At 44.3% G+C, this 23,061-nt stretch overlaps 1 protein-coding gene across 1 annotated transcript in view; it reads left to right on the top strand.

Annotated features, from left to right (window-relative positions):
* Positions 1 to 23,061, top strand: part of LOC126284145 (SH3 domain-containing protein Dlish) — a 95,226-nt gene that overhangs the window by 43,381 nt on the left and 28,784 nt on the right. The window contains exon 3 of the mRNA XM_049982863.1: positions 12,186 to 12,492. Within this exon, the coding sequence (XP_049838820.1) occupies positions 12,186 to 12,492 (307 nt within the window). The remainder of the gene's footprint in view (positions 1 to 12,185; positions 12,493 to 23,061) is intronic.

Below are 23,061 nucleotides of genomic sequence, written 5' to 3' on the forward strand. Positions count from 1 at the left end.
ATGTCTTGGCTGCGCTGCTGGCTCAACTCCCGCCGCCATTGCTGCTTCTAGGCGATTTCAATGCCCACAACCCTCTATGGGGTGGGACTGTCTCCGATGACCGTGGTCGCGCTGTGGAGCATGTGTTGGCTCAACTCGACCTTTGCCTCTTGAACAACGGTGCTCCCACACATTTCAGTGTGGCCCATGGCCCATGGCCCATGGCTCGTTCTCGGCCATCGATCTCTCTCTTTGCAGCCCCGGACTTGTCCCATCCCTTCACTGGAGAGTGCATCCTGATCTGTGTGGTAGTGACCATTTTCCCATCTATTTGTCACTGCCCCAGTGTCATTCTTCTGGGCGCCTGCCCCGCTGGGCTCTCAACAGGGCTGACTGGCCGGCTTTTACTTCCGCTGCCACCATGGCTTCTCTCCCACAGGGTGACATTGTCGAGGTGGTCCGTGTCTTGACCTCGTCAATTATTTCTGCGGCCGAGACTGCCATCCCTCGCTCTTCTGGACTCCCTCGGAGGAAGTCTGTCCCCTGGTGGTTGCCGGAGATTGCTGAGGCTATTCGCGACCGTAGGCGGGCTCTCCAGCGTCATAAGCGGCACCCGTCTCTGGAGACCCTCATCGCCTTTAAGAAGCTCCGTGCCTTGGCCCGTCGTCTTATTGCACGGCGTAAGCAGGAATGCTGGGAGAGGTACATTTCATCCTTGGGCTCCCGTGTCTCCCCGTCACTCGTGTGGTCCCGCATCCGGCGGATTTATGGATACCAGACCCCTATGGGTGTCCCTGGAATCTCCCTGGACGGCGCTGTCTGCACGGACGCTGCCACCATTGCTGACCACCTTGCCACGCACTTTGCTACGAGCTCTGCGACTGCAACTTACCCTCCTGCCTTTCACTCTCTAAAGGAGCGCGCCGAGCGGACGCCGTTATCGTTCCACACACGTCGTTCTGAAAAATACAATGCTCCTTTCAGCGAGAGGGAATTCCTCGCTGCCCTCGCCAATTGCCCTGATACAGCGCCAGGACCGGACTGCATCCATGCGCAGATGCTGAAGCATCTCTCCAGGGACTGCCAGAGACACATCCTTACCATCTTTAACCGCATTTGGAGCGAGGGCGTGTTCCCGTTGCAATGGCGAGAGGGTGTTATCGTTCCCATCTTGAAGCCCGGTGCGGACCCTCTGGCGGTGGACGGCTATCGTCCCATTACACTAACCAACGTTTTGTGCAAATTGCTCGAACATATGGTGGGGCGGCGTTTGTGTTGGGTCCTTGAGTCGCGCAGTCTCCTCGCTCCATCCCAGGGTGGCTTCCGTCAGGGCCGGTCTGCTGCGGACAATTTGGTGCGGCTGGAATCTGCTATCTGTACGGCCTTTTCCCGCCGTCAGCATCTCGTTGCTGTATTTTTTGATCTGCGGAAGGCATATGACACAACATGGAGGCATCACATCCTTGCTACGTTGCGCGAGTGGGGTCTTCGTGGTCAGCTCCCAGCTTTTCTTCAAAACTTTTTATTGCGCCGCTCTTTCCGGGTGCAAGTCGGTGCCGCCTCTAGTTCATCTTATATACAGGAAAATGGGGTCCCGCAGGGCTCGGTGTTGAGCGTTTACTTATTTCTAGTGGCCATTAATGGTCTGGCTGCAGCCGTGGGGTCGTCGGTGTCTCCTTCTTTGTATGCCGACGACTTCTGCATCTCATTTAGCTCAACGACTACGGGAGTCGCCGAACGCAGGCTGCAAGCAGCCGTTCGCAAGGTGGCATCATGGGCTCTGACTCATGGATTTCAGTTCTCTGCGGCCAAGACTCGAGTTATGCACTTCTGCAGGCGTCGGACGGTCCACCCTCATCCGGAACTTTACCTCGACGGTCAACTACTTGAAGTGGTGGACACTAGCCGCTTCTTAGGACTCGTCTTTGCTGCCCGGCTCACGTGGGTTCCTCATATTACTCAGCTGAAGCAAAAGTGCTGGCAGCACCTCAACGCCCTCCGCTGCCTGAGCCATGCGTCTTGGGGTGCAGATCGCAGCACGCTGTTGCGATTGTACAGAGCCCTTGTGCAGTCCAGGCTTGATTATGGGAGCCTGGCCTATGGGTCTGCATCGCCCTCAGTGTTGACGTTGTTGGACCCCATACACCACTGTGGGGTTCGGCTTGCAACTGGCGCTTTCCGTACGAGCCCCGTGGATAGTCTGCTGGTGGAGGCCGGGGTTCCCCCGCTGCGGATTCGCCGCCACCGACTGCTTGCCGACTATGCTGTCCACGTGCATTGCTCACCGGGCCATCCCAATCATCGTCTGCTTTTCCCTGCCAGGGTTCTCCCTCTGCCCGACCGGCGACCTAGGTCTGGGCTTTCCATTGCTGTCCGCGTCCAGTCCCTGCTGTCTGAACTGGGGTCGTTCCCTCTTCTGACGCCCTTCCGGGCCTGTGCACCCACGCCTCCCTGGTGTATGACCTGTCCGTCCATCCGCCTGGACTTGGCACGGGAACCCAAGGACTCGGTTCCGCATGTGGCCCTCCGTCACCGTTTTCTTGCGCTCGTCGCCTCATTTTCAGGCTGTGAGCCTGTCTACACTGATGGTTCCCTGGTGGATGGTCGTCCTGCCTACGCTTTTGCTCACGCTGCCCATGTTGAACAGCGCTCCTTGCCGGCTGGCTGCAGTATTTTTACTGCAGAGCTGGTGGCCATATTGCGCGCTCTTGAGCATATGCGTTCCTGCTCAGGTACGTCCATCGTCATCTGCAGTGACTCCCTGAGCAGCCTCCAGGCTATCGACCGCTGCTATACCTCTTCTCCTCTGGTATCCTTTATTCAGGAGTCTGTTTTTGCCATTACCCGCTCTGGTCGTTCGGTGGTCTTTGTTTGGACGCCAGGTCATGTTGGCATCCCGGGGAATGAACGTGTCGACAGGCTGGCCAAAGGGGCGGTCGACGCCCCCACTTTGGCGATCGGCCTCCCGGCTCGTGATTTGCAGCTGGCGTTGCGCCGTAAGGTGCTTCAGATGTGGCGTGACGAGTGGCGTAGCCTGACTTCTCCGAATAAACTGCGGGCTGTTAAGGAGACGACCGATGTGCGGCAGTCCTCCCTGCGGGCTTCTCGCAGGGACTCTGTCATCCTGTGTCGGCTCCGCATCGGCCATACCTACCTGACGCACGGACATCTTTTGCGTCAGGAGGATCCCCCCCTGTGTCAGTGTGGGTCCCGGTTGACGGTCGCCCATATTTTGTTGGAGTGTCCCCGCCTGCACACCCTCCGGCAGACTTTTAATCTACCGGGCACGTTGCCTTTGGTTTTATGCGACGATGCCTCCATGGCTGACGACGTTTTAAATTTTATCCGTGGTAGTCCTTTTTATGGTTCCATTTAGGGGGGACCTGTCCCTTTCCCTTTCTGTGTATCTTGTCCTCGAGTGTCCCATTGGTCGCAGATTTTAATGTGTGTATTCGGGTGGTTGACTCTTTCCCAATTTTTGTTCCTGTGGTCAGTCAACCAGTCTCCGACCCTCTTCTTTTCTTCCGTTTCTTTCTGTCCAGTGTTCGTCTGTACTCTTCTTGTCTCTAGTGTTCGCTGCCACATTGGTGTTCTTTCAGTGACTGGGGGGAGGGGTGTCTCCTCCCCCCTTGGGGTTTTACTTGTTCCGTAAATTTTGTTTCGCCGGTTTTTTGGAATGGGGGACTGATGACCTTAGCTGTTTAGTCCCCCTTAAACATCACAACAACAACAACAACAACAACAACAACAACAGAACAGTCACTCTAGTTTAACAGGGTTGCCACAAGTTCTGGAAATCAGGTAATATCAAGGAATTTCAAACATGTCAGGGAAATGAGGGAAATATCAGGGAAATTTGAAAAAATAACACTGGAAACATCTCGTTTTTGTCTTAGTGGATGACATGGTTTGTATACTGAGATGTCATGCATCGTCACTGGCTGGGCACAACTGTGTACATACCCTGCTTCCCTACTGCCTCATTTTTACTGCTTTCCCCCTTCCTACCACTCCCCTCAGCTTGCAGTCAGTGCTGCCACCACTTCTTGCCACTAGCCTAGCAGCTGCCCATGACAAGCAGGGAGGTATGAGGAGTGGTTTGTTTGCATCTGATTCTGAGAGACTGTAGACGCAGCAACCGGAGATGGCAGTCGTGTGTGCGTAGGTTGTGCCTGAGTGATTATGTGAAACTGTGTGCGCTCTCGTTTTCTGACAGGCTATGGCCGAAAATTTAGTTTTGAGAGTGTGATTGTCTTTTCTGTGTGCCTGCCTGCTTCTCTGTGATCATCTTCATGTTGAGTTGCCACCTGTCCTCATTTTTATTGATTCTGACAGTATTTGCTCAAGTTATCTGTTATTTGGATTGATCACTTTGGCCTCATTTCATCAACATGGTGTCTGTGTCACATGAACAGCTGGCCTCACAAGTGGATTTCCATGGTAGTCCAAACTGCAGGTCATTTCTGTGTGTATCTCTGATGGATTGGGCCTGCCATTCTGAAGCCCATCATTTCCCACTGATGTGCAGGCGATGGCCATCGGATGTAGTCTCACCGATCTGCCCGCAGGCTGGGTCTGTGTGTGGCATAATCTGCAGTGGATTTTCATCATGGACCCGGGACTGTGTTGCTCCCTGGCAGGCTGGAGGCCACAGGTGACTGTCTCACAGCTAGTACATTGTACAGTTGGCATTTGATAGACATTTTATTTATTTTAGTTCATTTTGGGACTTTGGGTCTAGATATTAGAAAGTATGGACAATAAGTAGAAGAAAATTGTGGCAGTTGCTGACAGTTTGTATGCTGTGTGCTCATATATTTCTTGAAAGAAAAATCACTCAAAACCTATAAAATGAAATGATCGTGTGGCATTAATGGCTGGGAGACCTCATCCAGGGAAGTTCGACTGCCAGGTTGCAAGTCATCATTCAGGTGACACCACATTGGGCGACTTGCGTGTCTGTGTTCGTGAAATGGTGATGAGGTCAACACAATACCCAGTCCACGAGCGAATAAAATCTCCAACTTGACCGGGAATCGAACCCAGACCCGCTGCATGGTAGCAAACATGTGGCCACTCAACTAAGCAGGAGGGAGACACAATACTACTAAAATAATAGACAGAACAGAGATAGTAATAACTAAAAATAACGAACATATTAGAACCAACATTTTATTGGCGGTCACCTGTAGTGTTGCTCTACACAGCTCTTCCCCTCCTGATACACTTCTTTCAAGATGCCTATTTTCTCTGAAGTTATTTCTGAAATCAGTGAAGGTATTTTAAATCTGTCTGGAAACTCCAAGGAAATGCACATTTTTGTCACCAAATGAGTTTCATTTTATTTAAATAAAATAACATCAGTGATCTTAAAGAAACACACACACAATTTGGCTTGCTTTCTTCATCTAAATACAGTTCATTACAAAAAGATGTTGATATGTACACTTACGATTTTTGCACACACGTTTAGAAGTACAAAAGACCTTGCGTTTTTTATCAACTTATGTCTTTACTCACTCTGTAGATCTCAAAATTTGTCAGGGAAAAATCCTAAAACTTGTCTGGAAATCAGGGAAATATCAGGGAATTTCACTTGGCAGAACTTGGGGCAATCCAGTTTAATCTGTTGCTGCAGTTCTGTCAATACCAGGTTCATCTACATTTACATTGATACTACACAAGCCACTCTATGGTCTGTGGCAGAGGGTACCCTGTTCCACTATTAGTCATTTCTTCTCCAGTTCCACTTGTAAATGGAACAAGGGGAAAATGACTGTCAATACGCCTCTGTATGAGCCCTAATTTCTCATATCTTATCTTTGTGATCCTTACACGCAATGTATGTTGGCGACAGTAGAATCATTTGGCAGTCAACTTCAATTGCTGGTTCTATAAATTTTTTCAATAGTGTTTCTCAACAAGAAAGTTGCCTTCTCTCCAGGGATTCCCATTTGGGGTTCCCAAAGCATTTTTCTAATACTTCCGTGTTGTTCATATCTACTGGTAACTGAATTGCTTTTATGTTATCCTTCAATCCAACCTTATACAGATCCCAAACACCTGAAAATACGCAAGAATATTTCACACCAGTGTCCTACATGCAGTCCCCTTTACAGATCAATCTCTTTGCTAAAACTCTCCCAATAAACTGAAGTCGCCCACAGATCTCACATGCTTCTTACATTTCATATTATTTTGCAATGCTACACCCAGATATTTAAACGACTTGGCTGTGTTAAGCAGGATGCGGTGCCCCATTGTATCTTCTCTAAAACTTGGAGCCAAGGACACTAGCAATACTGTATCCAAACATGACAGGTTTGATCTTCCTACTCATTTGGATTAACTTATATTTTTCCACATTTAGAGCTCTGAGGTTTCATCACACCAATTGGAAATTTTGCCTCATGCTGCAGTCACGCAGCAATGACACCTTCCTATACACTGCAGCATGATCAGCAAAGAACTGCAGATTGCTGCCTACCCTGTCTGCCAAATCATTTATGTAACTAAAGGACAACAATGATCCTGTCACACTTCCATGTGGCACTCCTGACGATACTCTTGCCTCTGATTAACATTTGTCGATGAGGACTACATACTGGGTTCTGGTACTTAAGAAGTCTTCAAGCCATTCATTTATCTGTGAACCTATTCTAGATGCTTGTACCTTCATTAGCAGCCTGTAATGGGGTATCATGTTGAATACTTTCCAGAGATCTAGAAATACAGAATCTGCCTGTTGTCCTTCATCCATAGTTGATAGTATATCATGTGAGCAAAAGGCAAGCTAAATTTTGCTCAAGTTAAGTTTTCTAAAACCACACTGATTTGTAGACGTAAGCTTCTCAGTCTCAAGAAAGTTTAATACATTTGAAATGAGAATATGTTCAAGGATTTTGCAGCAAACCGAAGTTAGGGACATTGGTCTGTAATTTTGTGGGTCCATTCTTTTACCCTTCTTATATACTGGAATCATCTGCACTTTTCTCCATTCACTTGGGACTTTGCACTGAGCGAGAGATTCATGATAACTGCAGGCTAGATAAGGGGCCAATGCTTTAGAGTACTCATTATAAAACCGAATTGGGATTCCATCCATACATGGGATTTCTTTGCTTTCAAATCTTTCAATTGTCTCTCTAAGCCAGGGTTGCCTGTTACTATGCTGCCCAGGGCGTATACGCTCCAGGACAACCAGGAAATCTGGGTAAAACTCGGGAATTTTTGTATCTGGGAAAAAACTGGGAACCTTTTCGAATTCTGGGAATTTTTCATTATTTTGTTCTTCAGTTAAATGTTTGTAATTTTGATTGGTAAGAACTAATAGTCTAACAAAGAATTTTACTGTATCCTGCTACTGCAGAATAATACATCAGCAACAAAATGTAAATGAGAGAATAAAACCAAAATAAAATTTAAGTTGAAAGGAAATGCATCACTGTCGACAATAGACGGCTGGGGTGGCCGAGCGGTTCTAGGCGCTACAGTACAGAACCGCGCGACCACTACGGTCACAGGTTCGAATCCTGCCTCGGGCATGGATGTTTGTGATGTCCTTAGGTTGGTTAGGTTTAAGTAGTTCTAAGTTCTAGGGGACTGATGACCTCAGAAGTTAGGTCCCATAGTGCTCAGAGCCATTTGCACCATTTTTTGTCAACAATAAAACACAGTGCACACACAAGTGCCCGCCAAAAGAGAAATGTGTCAAAGGCTTCAGGAGAAAGGCAATGGAATAGTTCATAACAGCAAACTGCTTCCAATGAGCATGAGGTCACAACTGTTAAGTTCATTTTGAGCAGTCGCCTGCAGGCTCATGCGCATGTGCAGTTCAGTTATGCATGACCAGTACTTTTCCCTTTTCTGGTTACTCGAGGTGTGGCTGCAACAGTAGCAAGTGCTGCACACAAATATTTTTCTGGCGTACCGAAGCTGCCAGAGTAGTGCATGCACAGAGCAGTCTGGATTGTAGTGGGGAGGGGGATAGTGCCTGTGTATGCATTTAGTGATTTTGCTATTTCCTCTTTGTTTACATTTCACAAATGAAAACAAAATGGATTGCTGTGTCCGGGAGGTATCAGGTGAATTAAATTACATTCATATAATTACAGAAAGCTGAAATATGTTATTACAGTTGTGTTTAAATTATTAGACTAAACAATTCTTTTTGACATTATTAAATTTTCTGGTGTAAAAATAGGAGAGAAAAGTGTAATAATTGATTTTTTAAGTGGTTTGATTTATGCCACAAAATATTGCTTTCAAGCCACTCACAGATCACTGAATTTTTCACAGTTGGTAACATTTGTCATTTACCCTCCAAATCATGTTAGTGTTGGTTGTCTGTTTACATGCTTTGAAACTGTGTTTACAGTAATGTTTTATGTTTCTGTGGTGTACTTCAGCTTGTTATTTATTCTATCAACCTCTTGCTGCTTTAACAAGACATTATATAGCGTGTGAACTTGCATGTTTTTAGCTATAGGAATAAATCGTGGAGTTTCCAAAGAAAGTGAGTTATGGAGAAGACAAAAGATGTTTCACCTCAGAAAGTTTCGGCTGTGGTAGCACTTCCTGCTGAAAATTGTTATACACAGCAAGAAATTGCTGACAGAATGAGGATATCACAGAAAACTGTCAGCAGAATCAAACTTTCAGTGCAAAAGGGTGGTGAATACAAGTCAAACAGGAAAGGAAAATGTGAGTGTAAAAGAAAAATGAGTCCTAGAACAATGAGAAGACTTACAAACATGGCAACAGAGAACCGTAAATTTACTTCTACAGATGTGAGCCATCAGTGGAAAGGTGGGTGTTGAAGTTTCACCTGTTACATTGAGGAGGGGTTGTTTGAATGTGATTTAAAGGCATGCCGACCAAGAAAAAAAACAGAAAATCACACCTGCCAGGAAAGCCAAAAGATTGCAGTGGGCTAAAAAATTTCAGGAGTGGACAAGTGAGGACTGGGCTAAGGTATGTACAATGATATGATAAATGAAGTGGGTCTGATCTCTAAAGTTAGGAGTTTTGGCTTGAAATTGTGATGTTTTATTGATACTGAAGAAATGCACATTTGAATTTTGGGACTGTTGAGGTGTACTAGGCTACTATTCCCAACTTTTCTAACTTGAAATTGTGTACACATGCTTCAAGTATGTTTCAGTGATGACTCTGTATTCACTGTGATGGAAGAAAGCAGCCAGTATGTTCGTCACAGACCTGGAGAACGTTTAAAAGCTGAGCGTGTGTAGCAATGTGTGAACTTCCGTTATGGTCTGGAGTGTGATGCCCGTGAAAGGTCCTGGCAGATTACACATTGTTGAAGGGACAATGAGGCAAGAACACTATAAAGAAATCCTTGAAAAGGAACTTTCCCCTCAAATAAATGAGTGGTTTCCTAATAAAGATGGCATTTTTATGCACCATGGGGCACCTTGCCACAAAGCCAAAAGTGTTAAAAGTGCTTGGAAGAAAAGCAGCTGAAAGTGTTGCCCTAGCGGGGGAGTAGCCCTGATACAAACCCAATTGAAAATTTATGGGATATTGCGAAACAGAGGATAAAGAAATTTACAATAACCACCAAACAAGATCTAGAAACTAGATGAAATCTGGTATCATGACAATGATATTGAAATGTCATGCCAAACACAATAAAAATGTTAATTAAGAACAAAGGCATACATGCAAAGTGTTGAATGAACAAATATAATCTGTATGTGAATGTAAATGTGTAATAAATGTAAAGTTTTGGAAAAAGTCTGTAGACTAATAATTTGACCACATCTGTAGTTTTTTTCTGATTTTTATTTTATAGCCATGTTTTTGGCAGTCAAGCATTACTTGCCTTGCACAATAATGCAATTTTTGTTGGTTTGCTAAATAAATGTGGCTTTTATTAATCTTTTCCACAGATACAGTCAATTTATAAGAAGCGAAGCGTTTTGTCCCATAATGTTGGCTAGTTTGCACTGTTCACTGAATTTCAAGTGCACATTTTCATCTTCTGCCACGTTTAGCATTATGCCATAACAAAGAGCCAAACATGAGGTAATATAGTACCGGTACTCCAAGAAAATTTGCATCCCGAAAAGCCCACTGAAACGCTTAACACCAGGTTGGAGCCTACTTCATTGTGAATCTGGACATATGAATGTGTTATTTAAGCCGAATTATGCATTTTATTACAGTTTACGAAATTCCTATGATGTCCTATTTCTTTTATGATGTCACAGAAGATCTCTTAATGCCATGTGTGTACAAACATAAGGCTTTCCTCACATGCAGTAATATCCATTTTATGGCACTCTGCCAGCTGTTGGAATGAACCCATGTGTAAGAGATTACAGGAAAATATTGTGAATGGTTCTTTGAAAAGCATTATTTTCAAAAGAAATTTCCTTTTATGCAAGATGAACTTTGTTACTATGAGATTGTGCAATGAATTTCTTAAATGACTGATTGTTTGACTCTCATTTAAAACTTAACACTTTGAGGACCAGCCACTTCAAATAATTTTGAGTCCAGATCAGACATTAATGTCATTGTTTAAAAATTAACCACCACAATTGTGTTATATATCTTAAAGTATAACACATGCTAAAAAGACCAATAATATATGTGAAAGCTTAGCTTTTCTTGTAGCTTATTAATATTCAAGGCCAATATTGTGGATGAAAGCTTAGATTCTCTTGTTGCTACACTATGTACATTAATTTAAACCATTAACTTTTCCTATTTGTGTGTTCACACTACTTAACAGTGATGTTGCTGTTGACAGTCAAAATGTCTTTATTCTAAATGCCGTCTGACTTCCCTTGCTGCATATCGACTGGTGGGCATTCATCAGAGCCCCTCAAACTACCGTCTAACCTAAAAAAAGCCTCATGTACACCCTACAAGTACTCTGCTATCTGAGAAACTGCTTCCTTTGTGTAGTTAAGCTATCAAGGGAAGTTCTATAAATTCTCACATGATAATGCAAGTCTAGAAATCTGCAGCCAAGACCATCACAGTCGACAAAGCCACGGTTTGGAGCCAAGGGGAGAACCCCAACCAAAAGCAAACTGCGAGCTCTGCTTGTACCCCACAAGTAAGGTCAGCAGTCTTCACCACCCCTGCCAGCCATCCGTATGAACTGAGGATGGCCTCAGAATCCATGCAAGAGGTGTTGGTGCAGACGTGAGCCACAACTTGCAGATGACTGCACCCTGGACACTCGATTGCTGCAGGCAAGGCCACTTCCTCATCTTGAATGAGGCCCCCTGGCAGACGTACCAAGTGCACATTTGCTTTCTTTCCAGCCCTGAACACTATCTGCCTAAGGGGTTCCATAATGTGCATAACGTCGGAACTCCCGGTAACTAGTAAACCCCTCCCCCCGTGCTGACTGGGACACTGCTGAAGGAGTGGCTACCTGTCCTTACAAAAGGGGAATGAGTGAGACCAGCCAGCCAGTGTCCACATTGGCCCTCCACCTTGAGCGACACAAATACGTTACCACCCGCCACTCATCCTACCACCCGCCACTCGTCCTGTTGAGAGGGCAGATCAACTGAGTCTGGGTGCACTATGAAGTGCCTTGGAAGCAGAGCCCATGGACAAAACCAGCAATACCTGAAGTGTCCCATGCAATGCATCAGATGACTGACTGTAGCAAAAAGCGCGTTTAGCTGTTCGCGATCTGGGGCCAGCTGCTCCTGCATCCGCACACAGCATGCACACATTCTAACTGTCCTAGCAGTAAACTATGAAAGCATACATAATCCCAGATCTGTAACTTGCTACACTCCTGATGTGTCACCAGTGGACACTGATGCATTAATGAGCTGTGTAGCTGGCTGTTCTGTGAGCAACTACTGTGCTACAGACTGAATGAATTTACACTTACAAAAACACAAGATTAAGTCTCTTAAACAGGAAAACACAGCCAAAATTTTAATAAATACAGTACAAGGAGAACACAGAACAAGATAAACACATACTTGCTGCTCTGTAGACATGTATCAGGTTCTGTTGCATTCTGCCAGATAATCACAGCCCAATTGTTCAGTCATTCTTAGGAAACAAGATACACTCTCAGAGAGAATATACCCCAGGACAGTGTACAATTTGTGGAAAAACTCCTATAGTTTGGTGTACCTTATGATTATGTTAATGAACTTTTTCCAGGAGCAATATTATGAGAATTTTGACTTTCATGATTTCAGGTGGTAAACATCCTGTATCGTGAAAATGACTGGGCGTATGTTATTGCTGCAGACAGTCGACAGGAGGGGTTTGTGCCTCACTCGTACTGCACGCCATATAATTCTCACTTGGGTGAGCTTGCATTAAACAATGTGAAGAAAAAGCTTCCCCGTGAACAGCAGCAGCGGACTGGAGGTGCTGGGACTGGTGGTGCAAATGCATCTTCAAATAGTGGTGGAGGTGGCACCACTGGGAGCGGAGGTGCAGTAGTAGATAATCCTGTAGTGGTGACCAGTGAAGGAGAAGCTATACAGGAAAGTCGGACTGGTGAGCCATAATTTATATGAATTTTTAAATTATTTTTCCTCTTCAGATGAGGATTACATATTTTAATATGAGCCTTGCAGAAGATATACAGAATGCAAAGATTTTCCCTGTACCATTTTTTAAATGAGACATTACACTGGGCCACAGTAGATTTCGTGCAGATACCAAAGTAGATGGTTTCGATGCATTGAACATGAATATCACAGTGAAAACTCTCTCTTATCTCAGGATTACAAGTAAGTTGGCACTTTCTCCTATTTGCTACTGTAATAGGACATATACATTAATTGAACTCAACTAATTTATTTATGCCTTTTCTTTGCCTGGGTAGTATGTGGAACATCTCTCTATAGCGTCCAGCAGAAATCATCTTGCGTAACAGTAATCTACCATCGTGTCTACCACAGTTCAGTGAGAGAAATGTCCTGGTGGAACTGCTTGCTGTGCTCATCACTGAGTACACCGAAGTGAGTGCATCGAGGTGGGAGTAAAAGGACTACATCTCCAGGATCATGTTGCAACCAGTGACCTCAGAAGCAGGAATGAATTTGTCCACAAGGTTCTTGTAATTTCTGGCTTTCCTGTGTTACAAGAATGTCATGGTATGAAAACAATACCACACATGCAGCTGATCTGATGTTAGTGGACTCAGTGTGTGTCCCCCAACAGCTAGCTATCTGTGAACCAATGAACGTCCCCTTTTTGATATTCTCCATGCTGAGTTGTGGAAAGTTCTTACACAAATATTGAAATGCTGCTTCATTCCTGTTATGAAGAAGTGCTGTAATGATCTCCAACTTAATGTGCAATGGTGAGAGAACAATTTTGTTCAGATTCAGTTGAGGTTCATTGGCAATATTTCTTGACCCAGGTACTAGAGTAGTTCATATGTTTAGTGTTTTAATCTTGCATGACTGTGCCAATCAAACAGGTAGCAGCAACGCTTAGTGTAACCCTCATGCCAATCCAACAGCATCACAGTCTTAAATCACACAACAGCTATTCATCCTTATTGTAATTAGCACAGTTTACAATGGATTTCAACATGGTATAACTTTTTTGCATAATGCATAGTATGTGACAGGGATGGATGCCCTTTCATTACTATTGTATAACAGTACTATCCTCCAGCCTGTTTTTAAGCCATTAATAAAGAGTCTCCACTTGTCTGGTGAATGTATAATATTCATGTCATGTTGTCTTCAGTACTGAAATTCATGCAGTGTAACTTTGTGTGGTTCTCCAAATGATGATGTCTGTCTAAATGTAGCATCTATGTTACTGGCAAAGGCAACAGGAGGTATCAGTCTTTTGCCATGAACCACTGGGTGAATGATAGATGGGATGTCAAGGTATTGAATATCCCTCTTCCTCTTGGTGTTGAATTTCTCCCCAAGGGAGATAACATACAGAAATACAAACCAGTGCATGATTTGTGGGGTCATGTTAAATAGGAGCCCCCCCCCCTCCTCCTCCTCCTCCTCCTCCTCCTCCTCCTCCTCCTCCTCCTCCTCCTCGTACCCTCCTATACCCCCTGCCCCCCCCTGGTGGGCTCACCATTCTTTGGTGAGTTAGTGCTTGGCTACCACGGACCCCTAGCTTTGCAACATATCTTCCCTTAGTGCCACATGTCTGTCCTTTTGCCATTCTTTTTCCCCTTCCTTGGGGAATGTTTGGGATATTTTTGGCAGTGTGTTCTGGGTTTTAGTAGCCTGACATCAGAACAGTCCCTCATCTGATTTTTTCTTCTTTCTTCATTCTCCATTACCTACCCTTCCTCTGCTTCACCATTTGAGATTCCTCTATGTTTCTTCTTTCTTCATGTGTGCTTGTGAGGGACGACTCATGCATTTGATGCATAACAGGTGACTGGGTAATGCTTAATTCCCAGTCACAGGTTGACATGTAGGGTTCCCACATACCCCTTGGTACAGGCCAAGCCCAGGGAGGAGTGCTTTTCTGAACTGTTACCATTCTAAATTGCTAGACAGTCCTCCTGTCAGGAGTTTGGGAGGTGTGAACAATCACCCTCTGAAGGGGGCTCCTAGTTGCAATAAGTGCAGCATTGCAGATGCTGGCAGCCATGGGGATTTTCTTGCAGTGAGCCAATCACGTCTCAGTCTGCTAAACATAAACAGAATGAGACTGAAGATTCAAAGAATCTCCCAGCTGTACCTCAGTTATCATGTACTGGAGGTGGTCAGTCCCTTGCTACAAAAAAATTCAAATGGCTCTGAGCACTACGGGACTTAACATCTGAGATCATCAGTCCCCTAGAACTTAGAACTACTTAAACCTAACCAACATAAGGACATCACACACATCCTTGCCCAAGGCAGGATTCGAACCTGCGACCGTAACGATCGCGCGGTTCCAGACTGAAGCGCCTAGAACCGCTCAGCCATCATGGCCGGCCCCTTGGTACAGTTAATCTGCTTATTACTCAGAAAGGTGTTGATGCAGTTGCAGGATCTGTGAAATCCTGCTCTTGTTTGTGTAATTGAACTTTGCTTCTGTAGACCAGTCGTGATTTTCAGGCCCAACAACTCCTTACATGTTCGCTCCTCCATGGTTATCCTGTTTGTGTCGAGGCCTGTCAAACGTTGAATTCTTCGCGTCATGTAAATTACACTCAGCTGCTTGATGGCCTGACTGAGGGAGGAACCCAAACTTAACCCTCTGGTCAGGGTGTCGCTGCAGTACATCGGGTAATGAAAAAGGTTGGTACCTACATGCACTCTTTTTCTCACATTTGATTGAGTAGTGCATCCATCAAAGATCAAAGCAGGCTCTGAATTCATCGTGGTCTGACTGTATGTTCCAAAATCGATGTGTTGCTACCAGTGTCAACATTACAACCACACTTGCTGTCTTGTCGAAATAAGGCCAAAGGAGGTACTTGTGGTTCAGAGGGAACTTGCCCATCTCCTTCTTCGCACTGTAGCAATTGCAGTGCCGACTATGCAGCCTCATCCCAAGAATGTCATGTGTATCTCGATGAGCAGGATGTCCAGGAGGTCCAGGTAAAGGAAAAAGTACCCTTCCCTTTCGCTCGTGAGTTGTTAGGTAGTCAAAAGCCCCACATTATACCATCTGGCACTTGACAGTACCATTCTTGCGATGCCTCGCTCCACGATGGACATGGCTGCACAGACTTGTGACCTCAAATGCAGCACTGCAGTTGTAAAATTGTCCAGTATCATGATAACACCCAGTCTTTTTATCCTCCTCCTCCTCCTCCTCCTCCTCCTCCTCCTCCTCCAGCTGCGGAACAAGCCACTAAATCTTTTTCCCCCAGTGGTGAAATCATGTGCTTCATAACCGCCAGGATGGAAAGGACAAAAGGAACATTCCCATGAAGACTTCTTATGTCCCTCCAGCCAACAAACATCTGAGTCTTCATCTGCTGACCACAAAGGCTCTAAGAAATCAAACAATGACAAATGGTCTTCTCCTTTCCTGACTTGGAGAGCCCATTCAGCAGTGGCACTATGTGATTCCTTCACCACCAATTTGATTGTGCTCGCTGTCTGCCATTTTTCTGCCCTGGAATGCACAGGCCAACCCCAAAGAGAATGCCAACACCTCTTTAGATCTCATGGAACAGGATCCTCCAGTCTCTACGCCCTGTAGCAGAGTGTCTTTGAAGGCTGGCACTTGGCAGCTGCGAAGGTGACAACCATTCATTTGTTCCTTCCTCTCCTATCCCCGTTATGACTCCTCCAACAAGGAGGAGCTCTTGGAGTTGCAGCCTCTGCTTGTTTTCTGCCTCCAAGGTACAAAATTGTGTCCTTGCAACTACTTTGACCTCTTGCATTTCCTTTCGCTTTGCATTGACCTTCCCCCTTGAGGATGGCATTCTAGCTGGTGTGGGGGGGGGGGGGGGGGGGCTTCCGCTCATCCAAGATGATGTTTATAGCTAAAACCATCTCACAGAACACACGCTGTAAGCTGTTGCAGTCCATATTATCTTTCTTTACGTCTGATTTCTCTGCAATGCCTACATCCATCTGTCATTCAGTGCAACCAGGGCAGTCTTTGTCCAGCTTATTAGTCAACTCCCTCATATCTTTTTGCTGCTCAGTGACTTTAACGCAACCATCCCCTTTGGGGCTATTCCAGAATCTAAGAAGTGCCCTCTTGGGTGACCTTCTCAATCAACTCAACCTCATTTGTCTTAATATGGAGCACCTACATTTGTTTCAGACTCCATGAATACCTGTTCCCAATTGGACCTTTCCTTTTGCACTGCCCAGCTTCCCATCGTCTCAAGTACTCAATTCTTTCTGACATGTTCTTGAGTGTCGGTTTACAGTGTGTGCTATTTGTTTGCTGATTTCTACTCCACCTACATGTAAACAAAGTTTGCAGATTTCTAAGACTGTCTGCAGGCTTTACTCCTCCCTGGCAAACTTTGACAAACAACATTTTCCCAGCTGTAATGACTGGGTACAGTACCTTGCAAACATTACACTTACTGCCGCAGAACATTCCATACCTTGCATTTCATCTGTACCACGCCATGTCCTGGTCCATGGTAGAGTGAGGTGTGCCACAAAGCAATTAGAGTGCATAGGCAGGCGCTGCTCATTTTTAACCATAATGCCATCGGATTCTTTGTGATAGCAAACAGCTAGCAAGATTCAATTTACTAGTAAAAAAAAAAAAAAAAAAAAAAAAAAAAAAAAAAAAAAAAAAAAGATTCACTCCCTCTTCCATCAGAGGGCAACCTCTGTCAGCTCTCTGGGACCAAGGTCTGTTCCCCAATTTCTGGGCTGACTGGAACAGATAATTTCATTGTGGACTTTATTGCTGTCTTGTAACACCTGAGATTTCAAGTTGCACTCACTGTCATCCCACCTTCATCCCTAGGAAACAAGTGGAGGGTTCTCGGGCGATACTCTTCTCCTCTCAGAATCATGAGTGCTGCAATGCTGCCTTTACTATGAGAAAGCTAGATCATGCTCTCACTTCATCCTGATCATCTGTCCCAGGGCCAGATGATGTTCGCACTCATATGTTGCAGCACCTTTCTCTTGTTGCAGGGAAGGACTTTCTCCTTCATATGTTTAATTTAGACAGATGGCACATTTACCAGATGCTGGTGTGAAGCCAGTGTCATACCCATACCTAAGTGTGGTGTAGGACCAACACCTTCCTTCTGATTACTGCCCCATTTCTCTCACCACTCACCAGCTGTCTTTGCAAGGTGATGGAATGTATGATTCATAGCTGGTTGCTATAGTGGCTCGAATCTTGTATTCTACTAATCGCTGCAAAATATGGTTATTGAGAACACCGTTCTGTAGTTGACCATCTCATCACTTTGTCAACCCAGGTCATGAATGGTTTTCTGCAGAAATAACACTGTCGCCATGTTTCTTGATTTAGAGAAAGCCTACAGTGCCTGGTGGATGCACTTAAGGTATGTATGGGTTCTCCCTTGTTGGACACCTTTATCCAGGAAACGGTGTGTCTCAGGGTTCCGTCCTGAGTGTCATCCTATTTGCTACCACTATTAACCCTATAATGGCCTTTCTCCCGCTGGGCTCCTCTGGCTCCCTTTTCATCAACAACTTTGTGATCTGTTGCAGATCTGCACGGACTTGTCTCCGTGAGTGGCATCGTCAGTGATGTCTCGTTCTTCTTTATTCATGGACCATCAACAGTGCCTTTCACTTTTCCATTGAGAAAACCATTTGTATGAATTTTTGTTGGCACAGTGGGTTTCTTCCACCATCTTAACATCTTCGAGCTTTTTGCTCTTCTGTTCACTGAAACTAAAAAATTCCTGGAGCTCATGCTTGATAGAAAACTTTATTGGTTCTCTTAAATGCTGTACCTGCCCACATGCTGTACCCGGTCTCTCTCAGTACCCTACATGTCCTGCACAGTACTTCCTGGGGAGTAGATTGGATGATTGTCATTTGTTTGTACTGCTCAGTTGTCCGTTTGACAATGGGTGTTTCATTTACCGTCTGTCCATCTTATGCCATCATAGTACAATCCACCATTGTGAAATCCATTTGGCCTCTAGCGCCTGTTACAGTAGCCCAGTTGAGAGTCTCAATGCAGAAGCTGCCAAACTTCTGCTGTCCTACTGGCATGATGTTTTCCTCAGCAGATACGCATGATGTTTGTCTGCCACACCTGGCCATCCATACTATGCCTCTTTTTTCGAAAACTCCCTCGACCGCCAATGTTTGGTGGGTCCTTCTTCTCTGTTACTTCCTGGAGTTCACTTTTGGCTCCTACTATGGCAGCTTATCTTCAAGCTGCCTGCTACATTCCTGATGGGTGTGAGTCCTTCATCACCTGGGCATTATTTCATCTTGGACTTCATTAGCTTCCTGAGGAAACTACTCCAGATTCAATCTATAGCAGTGTTTCTCGAACTTCGCACGCATATTACCACTAGCACCTTCATTTACATTGATGACTCTAAGACAGGCTGTGGTGTCAGGTGTGCCTTTGTAATTGGCACCAACCACTGTCAGTATCGGGTTCCAAAAGACCGCTCAATATTTACAGCAGAGCTCTTTGCTCTCTATCAGACCACCCAGTACTTCTGGTGACACAGGGTTTTTAAATGTGTCTTATGCTCAGATTCTCTGTGCCCTTCAGAGCTTGTGTGTGCTGTACACAGTCCATCCTTTAGTGCAATGCGTCTGAGAAAACTTTCACTTGCTGGCTGTTGCGGGACCAGCTGTGTTGTTCATGTGGGTTCCTGGTCACGTTGGTCTGACAGGAAATGAGACTGCTGCTGCTGCTGCTGCTGCTGCTGCTGCCAATGCTACAGTCCTCATACCCCAGTCTGCTAGCCCTTCCATACCTTCAGATGATCTCAACGCTGCTATCTGTCGGCAGTTGATGTCACTTTGGTATCACCACTGGTCTTCCCTTCGTGGGAACAAGCTCCAGGGAATTAAACCTCTCCCAGAGGCTTGTCTAACCTCTTCTCAGCCCACTTGCTACGAGATCATTTTAACAGGTTGAGTATTGGTCATTATTGTATTAGCTATTGCAATTTAAGTGATGATCCTCCACCACTTTGCATTCATTGTCGTCAACATTTGATGATTTGCCATTTCCTCACCGAATGCCCTTTTTTAAAACCACTTACATTTTAATGTATATTTTCCATCCAAGTTATTGGCCATGGAACAACTTATGCATGGGCTGTCAACCATGTTTTATTTTCTATCCGTCGAAGCAGTATGATGGACATTTTAGGACGTGCACTGTCTCTACAGCGTATTTTGTGGCCCTTTCTCCTAGAGGAAGCCATCAATCTTAGCTCTATTTCCTTCCATCGATTGGGCAGACCATACAGTTGTTTTAAGTTCTTTTACTTCTTGATGATTAATGTCTTTACATGGTGACTGATGACCTCAGTTGTTTTTGTGCCCTAACAGAAAACAAAACAAATAGCAGGCACACCAATTTCATATTGAAAATTCGTGTTGCCAAAGCGCCCGCATCTCGTGGTCGTGCGGTAGCGTTCTCACTTCCCACACCCGGGTTCCCGGGTTCGATTCCCGGCGGGGTCAGGGATTTTCTCTGCCTCGTGATGCTGCGTGTTGTGTGATGTCCTTAGGTTAGTTAGGTTTTAAGTAGTTCTAAGTTCTAGGGGACTGATGACCATAGATGTTGAGTCCCATAGTGCTCAGAGTCATTTGAACCATTTTCTGTTGCCAAAGCATCCACGCCAATCACTTTCGGCAGAGGAAGTGTTGTTACAAAGCATTTGCATGTAGCTCTCATAATATTCCACAAGTGTGACTATGAATACCTTATCTACTTCCAACCCAGAGTTAAGTGACAGCTGTAATTTGATATTTGTGCATCTTTGTGGCTTCTTTCATTCCTGTAAAAAATAAAAGGTGAAAATCTGTGGACCTGTGTTATTTGAACACTAATTTGTGTTAGTCACAGTTGGCACAATTTCCTCTAGCTCCACATTTATTTATTTTTTGCAGCTGCAGTGTTACTTTGAGAGTAACCAACTTCTGTTAATAACAAATATTTATTTACACATATAATTTTTTGTGATCTGGCAGTCTTGTCATTGTACTTCTTGTTGCCTTACTTAAAATTTAGTTTTTTATTTATTTTTGTACATAGTGCAAATAGTAGATAGTGTAGAAGTTGGTTTGCAGTATGTAAAGTGGCCAAGTCGACAAATGTAGATATGAATTCATATTACAGTACCAGCTGCCTAATTGACCAAATGCTGCATAAATTGATATATCTTACATCCAGAAACACTGGGTGGTTATAATTGAAATGTAGCTACTCATGGAGGTGTGTTGTAGACTGTAATTATCGTATGGCAGCAAAATTTCATAATATGGTATTGTGTTAATGTGGAATGGTTTACACTGGAAAAAATGTTGGATCCAGTTACGGCCACCAGGTGCAAATCTGGTGCTTACACTGTTTGTATGATGGTATGACATGTACACTGGCATTTGACAAGCCATAATGTGAGTGAACAGTGTGGCTATCGAGCAGAGAGATCATGCAGTGTTAATGAAACTGTTTTTTGTGAATGGCAGCAATTACAGTGCTGCCTTGACAAAGTATTGCCGACTGAAATGTCTTAGGAGAGATCCAACATCTTTAAATGGTTTAAAAAAGATGACAATGAAATTTGAAAAGATGGGTGAACTTGGTGCAGCACCTGAAAGGGAAGGTGTCCTATCCCGGTGGAAGTTAGTGACCATGCAGCATATGCCCTGGGTAGTGATTCTGTTGTTACAGTGTCAAGAGACTTGTCCATCCCTTGGTCAACAGTACAGAAAGTTTTGTGGTCTGTTATGCACTGGTACCCATACAAGATCCAAATGATGAAACAACATTCTGAATTTGCTCTTTGGTTTCTGGCATGGATCGAAGATGATAACATGTGACCACGCAATATTCTATGGAGTGACAAGGCACAATTTTGCTACAGGGTGCAGTGAGTACACAGGACTGCCAAATTTGGAGTACGGTTAAACCAAGTGTAGTGCACAAAAAGCCATTGCACACGCCGTTCGTGACACGGTGATGTAGATTCATGAACACTTTTATTCTCGGTCTTTGTTTTTGTTGAAGAGAGTACACTCAGAGGACTTGTCAGGTGCACTGTGATATTTGAATGTTATTGAGACTTGCTTGTAAATTATATGATTCCTGCTTTGGACAAGCACAACTGTGTGGAAATAACTGTTTTCATGCAAGATAGGGCAACACTTAGTCGCTTACCCAGTGAAAGATCTGCATAATGCAACCTTCAACAAATGTGTTATCTCCAGAGGTTTTCCAGATGTGTGCCCTGTAAGATCACCTAATCTGAATCCACGTGAGCTTTAGCTCTGGGTCAATATACCAGGTATGTGTACCATCTGTACCTGATCTGAAGACCAGTCTACAGGAACGCATTGCGCAGATTCTGCTGGAAGTGTTGATTATTTCATTTTTTGGATGCCGCATCTTATCAGTGTCTCCAGTGCTCATATTGAACAAATCATGTAAGTGGCAGTTAATGATACATGAGTAATCAACATTATGCCTTTGTCACTTGATTGATCTCCTCTGCCCACATCACGTTCCTAATCTATTACATATGGAAACATTTTCATATGTCTTTCTTGCATTCACAGTGCCTGATTTCCATCTGGTGGCCAAAACTGGAACTAATTTGTTCCATTGTGAATCAGTTCTGCATTAATGCATTAGAATATGTGCGAAGTTTCGCTGCCATACGATAATTACAGCCCACACTGGACATCTATAGTAGCTGCACTTCAGTTATAACCACCCGGTTGTAGAGGTAGTGATGATGCTGTGGATGAGTTTTCTTGAAACTGTTTTTTAAATAAGCAAATAATGATAACTGTAGGACATAAGTGATGAGTCCAGCATTTTTTGGCAACAAATACCAGGAAGGCAGACTCAGACTGCTGATTGTGGTGCTGCCAGTGTTTTGGATGTGGGCAAGTGATATGTTGGTTTTAGTTAAGGGTCATTCCACATCAAGTCGCGCAGGTCGTTTCATCCATCATCTCGGATTTTCAGGAAATAAGAAATTGCGCAAAATTTTTTTTGCTCTCAGATTAAATTTTTTTATATGTAATTTTAAATGTAGTGATATTCTGATAACTGGGCTCTGCAAGAATGTCGGTGCAAAATCGCACTTATCTATAAAAACGCCCATAACTAAGATGTTTATGAAGCTTCTGATTCGGAATTTTTTTTCATAAGGTTAGGGAAGCAGACACTTAAGACATATAATTATTTAAGCAGTAAAGCCACAAGGAACAATACAAAAAACTAATATGTGTCACTTTGCAATTTTTGGAAAAAGTGCAGACACATTGAAAAATGCTTACATCAATTTCTCCAACCTGGTTGGATCTTATAGTTGATCTTAAATAATTCCCAAGCCAGTACACACTGTAATAAAATAAAATTATTAATTGCTTTCCTATGAATGTTGTTGTGGTCTTTAGTCTTGAGACTGGTTTGATGCAGCTCTCCATGCTACTCTATCCTGTGCAAGCCTCTTCATTTCACAGTACTTAC

This window comes from Schistocerca gregaria, chromosome 8, assembly GCF_023897955.1.
Source record: "Schistocerca gregaria isolate iqSchGreg1 chromosome 8, iqSchGreg1.2, whole genome shotgun sequence".
Taxonomy (NCBI): domain Eukaryota; kingdom Metazoa; phylum Arthropoda; class Insecta; order Orthoptera; family Acrididae; genus Schistocerca; species Schistocerca gregaria.